General features: G+C 35.6%; 1 protein-coding gene across 1 annotated transcript in view; it reads left to right on the top strand.

Annotated features, from left to right (window-relative positions):
* The window catches only part of LOC115210625 (DDB1- and CUL4-associated factor 1), a 58,375-nt gene that overhangs the window by 37,318 nt on the left and 8,661 nt on the right, over positions 1-12,396 (top strand). The window contains exons 23-30 of the mRNA XM_029779229.2: positions 639-835; positions 1,863-1,938; positions 3,027-3,088; positions 4,092-4,155; positions 5,606-5,677; positions 8,512-8,568; positions 9,196-9,278; positions 9,931-10,015. Coding sequence (XP_029635089.1) covers positions 639-835; positions 1,863-1,938; positions 3,027-3,088; positions 4,092-4,155; positions 5,606-5,677; positions 8,512-8,568; positions 9,196-9,278; positions 9,931-10,015 — 696 coding nt within the window. The remainder of the gene's footprint in view (positions 1-638; positions 836-1,862; positions 1,939-3,026; positions 3,089-4,091; positions 4,156-5,605; positions 5,678-8,511; positions 8,569-9,195; positions 9,279-9,930; positions 10,016-12,396) is intronic.

The raw sequence follows: 12,396 nt of genomic DNA, 5'->3' as shown, positions 1-12,396 counted from the left end.
AACATTCACTTTAGGCTGGTACAGTTGGATGTTTTGATCCACTAAGTCAGAGAATTATGTCTGGCTCCAGTGTGCCAGTTAATACATGGCTTCTACAACCAGGTGACCTTCCTAATGCCAACCACTTTACTGAATATACTGGATGCTTGCTTTTTTCTTTTCGTGGTACAAGCACTAATAATGTTGCCTTGTTGCTTGCAACATTAAAGACACCCCTTGACTGAGGGAGAGGATAGAAGATAGGATGGTTAAAATATGGTGGGGAAGTTGGGCACACATATTTATGATGAGCTTCCTTGAAGTTTCTGTCCACCAATTTCACTCAGTAGAGGAAACATTTGGTTCCTCAGTAGGAGAAGGTGGTGGGAGAGAATTAGCCATTGATAGAGAGAGAAATAAATGTTGGAGATGTATTGAGGCCTATCTACAGGGAACAGCAGGTGGGAGTATAAATAGTACAGGGAGGATAGAAGGGGATGCTCCATAAGAGAATATGATTAGAGATGGGGAAGACATGCCACAGTCATGTCTTCATCTTATGCAACAAATATCCATACTGTCTGTCTAAAGAGTTACTTTCACTCATTTAATCATTTCCTCTTTTCAAATAAATATATAATCGCTTTGTTTCCATTTAGGCCAACCAGGCAGCTAATGCCAGGTCTCAGTTTACGAAAGATCGACTAGAAGACATGACCATCATGAAAAATATGATTCACAAACACCATTCTGATAATGAGGTAACATTGGATGGCATTGTTACAGAATATCTCAGGAAACAACATGCACTCTGTAAGAACCCCATGGTAACGTGTCCCCCAATGTCACTCTTCACGTAAGTGTTGACCAATTTTCAATTTCTCCTTTTACCTTAAGCAGGAGTGGGAGGGTGTCTGTTAAAACAAAAATCATTGGTATTATTGATTTAGAATAAACTCCAGTATCATCATCATCATTTAATGTCCATTTTTCCATGTTTGCATGAGCTAGATGGCATTTACCGAGGCAGATTTTCTACAGGCAAATGACCCTCTTGTCACCAACCCATACCTGTTTGGAAGTGAGAGATTGTTTCCCTATGACCAGACATGCCATCTTAGAATATTGGAACTGAGCGACATTCATTTACAACAACCATGTGATGTTAACACAAGGAGACACTAACACACATACAATGGGCTTCTTTCAGTTTCTGTCTACCAAATTCATTTACTAGGCTTTGGTCAGCCCAGGACTTAAGTAGAAGGCCCTTGTCCAAAGTGCCATACAGTGGGACTGAACCTGAAACATTGTTAGCTGGGTAGCAAACTACTTAACCACACAGCCATGCCTGCTCTTGAAAAGAACTGGATTTCTTGTTTTAGTTTGATGAAACCAACTATTTTTTTCCATTAAGCCATTATTCCAGGAGACATTTGTATTTAAGGGGTTGATTTGTGGTTGTCTGAATTTTGGTTTTGTCTTTTTTAATCTGTCACTCTTGAGAAGTTTTATCATGTTCATAAGAGTTTGTGACTTCAGAAATTGTATAACAACCTTGTAATATTGTAATAACAGAATGTCATCTCATAATTATCAAATGCTGAAACATTTAAGCTTACGTCAGAAACTATTGAACGGAGTTTTTTGGAGGGTACTCAGTAAATAATTGATTTAATTAGTATTTCAAATATTTATTGGTTAAAGTTTGAGTATTTCAGTCCTGTTTCTGTAGGGTCGTTTACAAATTGGTGAAAAATGGCATTGACTCTATGGTGATGAACTGCTATCATCTGATCAAGCCATACATTGTTTCTTAATGTTTCTCCTTTATATACATTTGTTTAAAACAAGAAAGATAATGGATCTTTTGTCATTTTCAGTCCTCATAAATGTCCTGATCCTCGAGGAAGTAGATTTGCTCCTACTTGCATTACAGCTAGAGTTAATAGAGCTATGGTACGTATTGAATATTAAAATAATGTTGTTGTTTTTGTATTTGTTGTGTGTTATTTGATTCACTCATCATCATCATTGTTTAACGTCTGCTTTCCATGCTAGCATGGGTTGGACGATTTGACTGAGGTTTGGCAAACCAGATGGCTGCATCAGACTCCAATCTGATCTGGCAGTGTTTCTACAGCTGGATGCCCTTCCTAATGCCAACTACTCCAAGAGTGTGGTGGGTGCTTTTACGTGCCACCGGCACGAGGGCCAGTTAGGTGGAAACTGGCAATGGCTACATTCAAATGGTGCTTTTTATGTGCCACCTGCACAGGAGGCAGTCTAGCGGCACTGGCAACGTCCTCGCTCGAATGTTTTTAACACATGCCACCAGCACAAGTGCTAGTAAGGCGACCTAGGTAACGATCACACTCGAATGGTATTTTTACATGCCATCGGCACGGAGGCCAGCTTGTTGCTCTGGCAACGATCTCACTCATATGGTACTCTTAGCGCTCCACTAGCACAGATGCCAGTCATTCTCAATATTTATTCAAAGCCAGAAGACAGTGTTTTAATAAGTCCTTTTACTCAACGAAATATCTTCACTAATATTTAGATATACTTCTTAATAGCCAACTAACCTAAAAGTACATTTGTTACCAAGAATTCATCTTCTATGGTATTTGCTTGATTATAAAACTTGGAATACTATTTATTTGTTACTTTTTAAATTGTGCTTGTATTGTTTACATGTAATATTTACAGAAATGTAATACTATACCCTACTTTACAGTATTTTCTTTGTACATATATTTTAACCAATAAAGCACGACTGTTTTATTCAATGCTTGAAAATATTTTAGTATATTGTTCATCATATTGATCAGAAATGTTCGAAACTGAATTCAAATTTCCTGACCCAATTCTTATATCATTAACTAAAATCTGAATATGGAGGACCCTGCAAAGTCTCAAATTTAACATATATTAAAATTTTTTTATTGACAAAAGCAATATTTATTGTCTCTGAAACAATTTATTTTGATATTTTCTAGTTTGATATGTGTAAATGTATTTTTTTCTGTTTTTTCTTTATATAGATCTCTCCTAAATTTGGTGGTATTGATGGATTTAAGTGTCACAAAAAATATGTTTACAGCAGGTTTGTTTATTTTTTCACTTTAAAACTTAGATGTTCTTGTCAGGTTAGTTTGACTAGCAGAGCATAGATGTGAAATGTCAAAGACATCTTCTGTCTTTCTTGACCATCAACCTAATACACCCTGTTTGTTCTTTTCACTTCGTTTTTGTTTTCTTTATTTTTTGACAATAGTTAGACTTTATTAAATATGTCACATTGCCTAACTTTGCTTGTAATATACAGATTAAATTATCCCTATTTATATAAAGAGTAATTTTATTTAAAATCACTATTTCCATACCTTCTGCTCTTTAGAGCCAGAAACTGAACACAATATGCACACAAAAATAAGTGATTTTAATTGTCAATCCTTTGTGTGTGTTTGCTTTTTATTTCCATAACAGCTAAATATTCTGATATATCTGTTAAAGGAATCTCCTCAAATTGTCCCATCTTTCTATCTTCTGTTAGACTTTTACATAAGGGAAGAAAGATTCCTCTGGTGGGTCTTTTAAGAGAAGCCCTTCTCATTAGGCTTTACAGTTTCACATCTAGCTCCTGTTTCAGGAGTTTAAGTGGGATCTTGGGTATTATTCTAAAACACTGCATCTGTGCTAGTGACACAATCCTGCATTTCACCTCAACCTTTTCTTTTGGTGCTGGGTCATTTAATGAAGATCCAACATTTCAGTTTAAAAGCATTATAACCATGTAAGAAGAGGTGTCTTAGACTCGAATATCCAATTCTCAACTTAAGCTTTAAATTCTAGGATGCTCAACTACAGTGATCTACTGCCAGGATATCCCACATTTTTATCATTTCTAAAATTGCCCAGAAAACACTAACATCCTTTGCAGGATTTAGAAACATTTTACTCATTACTTACAGCTACTTGTGCTTGTGATTCATGTCTTTGGTCTCTACCATCATTGGTATATTCAGAAAAAAGTCACTTGTCTGGTTGATAAACCATCCCTTTTCTCTGTTTGCCTTGAATTTAACATTAATTTTTGGTGTTTTCAGATTCAAACCTATCCGCACATTCCGTGATCCAGATGAAGATGGTTATTCTTCTTGTACATTTATTGTAAGTTGTTTTGTTTTAAATACATTATTCTATATATGATGACATTATTCTAACTTATAAACTAAACTGTTTAACCAATTATAGTTTATTATTATAATTATCAATTTGAAAGTTTCTTTTCTTTAAAAGCATTGGATTTAGTATAAAGCTTGGATTTAGTTAAAAAAAACTTAGATACAATTCAGGTATATTGTTGTTTTTATTATCATCATCATCAATCCATCTCTGTTTATTATTTCTGGGGTGGTGGGGTGAGTCCTCAGGCACCTCCTCCTTATGGTCCTATTAGAAGCAACCATCATTAGACTTTCCAGCTGAATCTCCAAATGTTACTAAGGAAGACCTTGGATATTATCCACCCATCTTATTCTTGGTCTACCCTTAAGTTTCCTGCTAGTTGGCTTGACTTGAAGAATCTGTCTTATGATTCATTCTCGCAGCATTCTAATCACATGTCCATTGTACCAGAAAAGTAGCAACTTCATCTGGAGAGACTCCCTGATCTGATAGCTATAGGCATCCTGTCAAGTAACATTACTCTAGAGACCTTTCACTGGAACCCTGTTTCAGTTGCTTATATTTGCAATTGTACTTTTTTGGTCATTACCCAACATTCATGGCCACAGGTGAGGACAGGCATGGAAACCAAATTGAAGATAGTGGGTTAGGTTTTTTTGCTAACCTCTCCACTCATGAAGATTAAATGCTGAAGCTGGTGCATTACTGTGCCAGCACCTGTAATTCTAGCACCTAATTCAGCCTCCTGCCACTTATCACTTGTGAATATAGTCCTGAAATACATGAACTTCTCCACTTGCCTCTGTGATGTTCTACTAACGTGCAAAGTGCACTGGGAAGATTTTCTTGGGAGCACCAATATCTCGGTCTTCACAACACTAATTCTCATCCCTGCCTTGCAGCAATCAACAGTAAACCCATTTAGTGCATGTTGGTGATCACCTCCTGATGAGCCAACTAGTACTGTGTCGTCTGCAATTATCAACCAATACCAACCCTACACCCACTGATTGCAATACTACTTTCATGATGGCTGTGAATGTCAATCCAGTTTGTGAAAATTATTATTACCTCCACCTTAGCGAAGGCAGAGGTATTGTTTTCGGTCATGTTTGTTTGTTAGTTTGTCTGTGGACAAAATATCTCAAGAACCACTGGATGGATTAAGATGAAACTTTCAGGGATGTTTGGCCTCAAGACTGGCACGAACTGATTAGATTTTGGGACCGATCGTTTTTTTTTTTTGTTTTTTTTTTTTTTGGGGTGGTTGGGTTCGTTTTTAGTATTCTCATTTGTGAGAGCAATCAAGTTTATTTCAGATATTCTCATTTTAAAAATCATCTCCGGTTAATCTTTGAGATGACGGTGTTGCCTTGGCAGAGGTTTTCGCTCTCTGAGTGCTCTTGTTTATCATGTATTTTTTTACTTCCAGTCTTCCAGTAATTTTCTTCTTCTGGGTACATATTCCGGTGATTTAAAGCCTGTTAATATTCAAACTGGAGAGGTAAGTTAGTATTTACTACACTTTTATTCTTGTACTAACACTATGACCCGGCAACGTGCGCACATACACGCGAGTACTGTCCAAATCTCCAACCAATCACATACAGCTAGCTGGCATTCAATTGGCGTATCAAGTTTCGGGCATTTTGATTGGGTTTTGGATAGAAAATTCACAAAAAGTCACTTCTATTGATTTTTTAATGGCTTTGCGGGGTGACTGGGGAAATGTAAAGATGTGCCTGACCACCCTTGGACGGTTTTGAATGACCATAGAAAGTGCGAGCCCTCTAACTGAAAAACTGTGGGTTTGCATAAAGGACACGCACACAGACATTTTGCAGTTTATATATCTCTTATTATAAAAGGCAGATTTTATCTGCCTCCCTTTGGGAGTTATACAAATCTACAATATAGGATTTCTTCAATTACAATTTACCTAGCAGTTTTAAGAGTACAATGCATCGCATCATGCCAGGTCCAGTTTTTAAAATTTAAACTCCAATTAAGCAAAATTTACAGAAAACTCACATTCTGGTGTGTGCGTCAAATGCTTTTCTTAGTCTGGTTTACACCACACGCAAACGCACACACACAGTGGGCAACGAATAAAATGAAAGTAAATGTAATATTTGTTTCTGTCTATCACGCTGATAGATACATGAGTAAAATGTATGGGAAGCTAACAGATAACAGTGAGTGAAAATGTTCTTGGAAGAGAGTAAATTAGCGACAGTGATTTGAGGAAGACTAAACTGAAACTATGAAACAGTGTTTATGTATAAACAGACGACACTTATATAAACCCTTTCGTTACCAAACCGCCCGAATTTACCTATTCATATTTAAATGAGAATATCAGAGTAAATCTCTTTAGTACATTCGTGAAAACACGTATTATACTTCGTAAACACTTCAAATACAGTTTTGTACAAAAATCGAAGTGTAATTTTAATTCCGTGAATTATGGGAGATTTTTTTCCGAAATTTGTTCCTATTGTGTTTTCAAAATTTGTAATTCTGACAAAAAATGGATACGAATTTCATTATATCAAGCAGCGAGTCAGAATTCGAAGGATTTTCTACTGAAGACCTTCATAAATCTAACTCTATGACTGAAAAAAAAAAGTATCTTTATATAAGAGTGAAGTTGTGTGTCTGTCCCCTTCGATTTACATTCGTAATTACTCCCACATTTTGCGGTGCAGTTTAACCAAAAGCGGGTATCTTTAGTCGTGATTCATATCGAGCCCTTCTGGGTATTAGCGCGCGTCTACGATGAGTCTACGATTTTTAAAAAAAATTTACCATCATATTTTTCCATTTTAATGCATTTTTTCGCTTTTATATAAGGGAAGTAACTCTCTAAAAATATCTACGATGTGTCAACGATTTAAAAAAAATTTACCTTAATTTTTTTTCAATTTTTAATGCATTTTTTTTGCTATTTTTTGGCTATAACTCTCTAAAAATGCTTATATAGTTATTTCCCTTACAACCCGAGCAACGCCGGGCGATACTGCTAGTATAGAGATAAGAGGATTCTCTCTTGGCATTGTAAACCACCTAGCTATTGGTCTTATACCATTTGGTTCAGTAATCCACATTTGAATCCTTCTCTATCATTGTTCCTATCTGCTCTGCTGTCAAGTCATGTAGAATTGGATTAGAACTCAAATCTTCCCTTAAGGTGCTGATACTTGATACACTCAGCTATTATCTTTTAGTTTTTACTTGTTTCAATCATTAGGTTGTGGCTATGCTGGGACACTGCTTTGAAGCATTTTAGTCGAATGAATCAACCCCAGTGCTTATTTCATCATCATCATCATCATCATCGTTTAGCGTCCGCTTTCCATGCTAGCATGGGTTGGACGGTTCTACTGGGGTCTGTGAAGCCAGAAGGCTTCATCAGGCCCAGTCAAATCTGGCAGTGTTTCTACGGCTGGATGCCCTTCCTAACGCCAACCACTCCGTGAGTGTAGTGGGTGCTTTTTACGTGCCACCCGCACTGGTGCCAGACAGAGCTGGCAAACGGCCACGAACGGATGGTGCTTTTTATGTGCCACCGACATGAGGGCCAGGCGAGGATGGCAACGGACACGAAACGGGGCGGTGCTGGCAACGGTCGCGAAACGGAAGGTTCTCTTACATGCCACCGGCACTGGTAACACATCTGCAATTTCCATTGATCGATTTCGATTCTGATCCTCACTTGCCTCAACGGGTCTTCACAAGTAGAGTTTCGACATGCCACCGGCACTGGTAACACACCTCAATTTCCATTGATCGATTTCGATTCTGATCCTCACTTGCCTCAACACGTCTTCACAAGTAGAGTTTTGTGTCCCAAGAAGGGAAGGTATGCATACGTAGGCTGGCTCCATCCCATGTAGAAGGCCACGGGTTATGGACTCACTTGTCCTGCCGGGTCTTCTCGCGCACAGCACACTTCCAGAGGTCTCAGTCTCTAGTCATTTCCTCAGTGAGACCTAAAGTTCTTAAAACTTGATGCTTATTCTATCAGTCCCTTTTGCCGAACTGCTAAGTTATGGGGTCATAAACACAACACTGGCTGTCAAGCAGTGGTAAGGAACACATACACAGATGCACATACACACATATTTTGCATTTTATCACGATACCAGCACTTTTTCATAAATTCATATTCAGTCCTTTTAAATATCTGCCTCTCAATATCTATAACTCATAGACCACTTACGTAACATATTGTCCGAATCTTGCTAAGAAGCGTATACTTCTGCAGCTCCATTTATATCCCATGTTTACTCAATTATTATGAAACTGTACTAATTTGATTATTCTGACAATTTACAGGAGGGCCGAAGTTATAACTGTCACTCATCTCCTATCACAAACTGCCGACAGACGAAGGTAAATTATTTCTTTCTACTATAAACTTATATAACGGTGAATATTATTATGCAAATACTATAGAACAGCAGTCAAGCTATATATATATATATATATATACACAAAATTTAGAGGACTGACCATTAAAAGTGGACAGCCTATACGCTAGATATAGACGTCAAAATCGCCATTTTCCACGAAGAATGTGTTCTCAAGAAAAACTCAGCAAAATCCAAAGTGTAAAAATAAGCAAGACAAATGAAAATATACGAAATTTTAGTGGTCATTCCTCTAAATTTTGTATGTAAAAAAATTTTAATCTTCGGATTTTTTAAAAATATGCTAGGCCACTGGTTTTAATTGGTTAATATCAATTTCTACCCTTATTTATATATATATATATATATATATAATCTACTTTCAGTTTCTAGTTTGTTTTCATTTCATTACACTTGTGTAAGGTTTTTTTTTACTGTAGCCTTAATTTCAAATGTTGTTGGCTGCTTTTGAAAGACTAGAACAGTTGTCAACATCCAGTATTTTGTTGCCAACAAAATCTTTCAAAAATTACTTACTGAGAATCTTTTATCTTAAAATGAATTATGATTTCCTTTTTTTTTTTTTCTTTCTTTCTTTCTTCCTTAATAGGATGGTAACCTTCTGGTTACTTCAGCATCATGGGGAACACCTCTTTCTTCTTTGTGGAAAAGTTTAGACAGACTTGAAAACCAGTAAGTCCTTTTTATGTTTCACTGTCCAGTATATATACATTACTGTTTTTAATGATTTGAGAAAGCTGAAATCAAATAATCAAGTGTCTGTTGTATTAAAGCAACATGAAAATAAATTTAGTAAAGTTTATTTGCCAACAGAATGTGGCAGTCCTATACAAGGATGATGTTACTGTTGTTCAGCCCCAGGAAAACATCTTTTCCAACTGGCTACCGACACACTGTTTGAGTTCATATAGTCATCGCTCCTATCTCCAGCCTTTGTGATACAGACCTAGGTTTCTGGGTTGTTTCCCGTCCTCGGTGCGAGATAATCACAGGCTTTGATTTGCTCATACTGTATACTTTTTAAGCGACAGACAGTTTTAAATCTCTGAGCAAGAGATATGCAGTAACAGTACCGAATTGTAGAGTTTGTTTGCCAACAGGATGTGGCAGTCCTATACAAGGATGACATTGCTGTTGTTTAGCCCAGCAAAAGCATGGAAAACTAGACATCAAAACGAGAATGATGATGATGTGTGTGTGTGCATGCGTGCGCATATATTATTTTGTCAGTGAAAATGTCTGATGTTCCCAAAACAATCAAAATTATGCTTTCAAAGTGTTTGATGACATGTCTTGAATGGATGTCTCCTTTCGTAATTTTCAGGAAAAATTTCCCTGAAGACAATTATATGGAATTTAGCAAAAAGGTGCAGGATAAACTCATTGGAACGCGGGAAGAGAAAGCTTATGTAAGTATATTTGGGAATGATTATGTGTATACATGCAGATTTCTTTTTTTTTTTCCCTTTTTTTTCACCTCCAAACATGCAAGGCACATGGCCTCATAGTTAGTGTTTCACTCAGTCATAAGCTCGTGGTTTTAAGTGCAAAACCAGGAAGTGCATTGTGTTCTTGAGCAAAACACTCCACTTCATGTTGTTCCAGTCCACTCAGCTGGGAAAGATGAGTTTCTTTGCAATGGACTGGCATCCCATTCAGGGATAACATTGTGATTTCAGTCACTTATCCAGTAATGGTGATGAATTGTGTTGCTGAATGACAGGAAAATTTGAATATGTGTGTGTGTGTATATATATATATATATATAATTATTTGAGGGGAATATTATTCCTAACTTACAGGGAAAAATTCAATTTAGAAATACTAAATTAAATTTCACAAAATATAATATATATATAAAAATTAGAAAAAACACCTTTTATCAATTCAAAATGAACAATTAAGTTACACCATCTAGAAAATTACATATAGAAATATTAAAATAAGAATAATATACCTTTAAGTAAATTGCAAAATATATATACGTTTTTATTATTATTATTATTATTATTTTGCAATTTACTTAATCATAGGTATATTATTCTTATTTTAATTTTAATATTTTTATTATATGTAATTTTGTAGATGGTGTGACTTAATTTTTCATTTTGAATTGATAAAAGGTGTTTTTTTTTCTAATTTTTATATATATATATATGGTACATAAAAAACACCCATTACCCTCTCAAAGTAGTTGGCATTAGGAAGGACATCCTGCCATAGAAACCAAGCCAAATCAAACTGAAATCTGGTGCAGTTCTCCGTCTTAGCAGTTCCAGTCAAACCATCTACCCATGCCAGCATGGAAAGCAGATGCTAAATGATGATATACACCAGTGGTCAGTGAGGAAGTGAGACAGAGATGAGAGAGGGCTTTTTTTTTTTCCATGCATGTTTTTAAATAAACAAGGTGATAAATGGTGTTGGTGAATGATAGAATTGTAAGTTAGATAACCAAAAATTTCTGAGCTTACTTGGAAATGGAATAACTTACCCTATGAGTTCTAGGACTCAAAATACAATATGTCCAAGGATTGATAATGAAAATCATGCAAGCTCTTGCCAGCTGTTCTCTCTCATAACAGAAATCCTAGGCACATAAAATTCTTCCATCACTTTACACATCCAAGTTGTGATAGATCTACAAACATGTCATGTTTTTTGTTTATTATTTAATCCTTGTATTAAACGACTTATAGTTATGTCATCTTCTCTTTTATGAACATATCACACTGTTCTGTTCTCACTAGCATAGCTGGGTAGTGGCAGTCCTCCCTTGGTGGCACTTTTGGGTTTGCTATAGGCAATATGTTTTTGTGGGGTCCAGGGACAGCACAAACTCTAGCTACACTAGTGTCCGTTCTTGCTATATTTTGTATAGATATATTTAATGAAGTATTTTTTGTCAGGTATTTTAAAGCAGTACTTCTCAAACTTTTTTAACTATTGACTCTTTTGTACTAACAATTTTTCAATGCCTCCTTACAATATTTTTGTTGATATTATATTTTACTATCCTACTTTAGACAATACAGCATTTTTTGCTCTAACTATACTGATTTATTATTTTAGATAGTGTGGAGTTCTGTATTGTTTGACAGTACAAAACCATACTCTACTTTAGAGAATTTTAGGATCTTTACCTTTTGACCTACAGATTTTAAAAATAATTTTTTGTAACTTAACACTTTCAAACATCAGACACTGGTAGAATGTGTCATATAAAACATCTTTTACTCTTAGCATTTTTGAGAAAAACTTATATTTACGAAGTTATTTCTCGTTAAAGTTGTCCTATTTCGGTAATTTCAACCAATCAATGACGTGTATTCAGCTGAATAAAATTACTGCCTTTGTTTGTCAATAACAACTATCAGCAGTGTATTTTTCGTTTGTCACTGTTATTTATGACATCGTTCGTGCATTTGTACTGGTTTTAGGGTTAGGTTTGTCATAAATATCAGTGACAAATGAAATATACACCGCCGGAAGTTCTTGTTGACAAACAACGGCAGTAATTTTATTCTGCTGAATACACATCATTGATTGATTGAAATTACTGAAATAGGACAACTTTAACGTGAAATTACTTTGTAAATATGTTTTTCTCAAAAACGCTAAGAGTGAAAGATGTTTTATATGACACATTCAACCAGTGTCCAAAGTTTGGAAGTGTTTAGTTACAAAATATTATTTTTTATATCTGTAGGTCAAAAAGTAAAGATCTGAATTTTAATACAGAAAATATTTTACTATAGCTTCAGAATACTAAAATATCTCTCTTTAGATA

This window comes from Octopus sinensis, linkage group LG4 (genome assembly GCF_006345805.1).
Source record: "Octopus sinensis linkage group LG4, ASM634580v1, whole genome shotgun sequence".
NCBI lineage: Eukaryota > Metazoa > Mollusca > Cephalopoda > Octopoda > Octopodidae > Octopus > Octopus sinensis.
The sequence above is the reverse complement of the archived record's forward strand: the minus strand, read 5'-3'. Positions and strand labels throughout refer to the sequence as shown.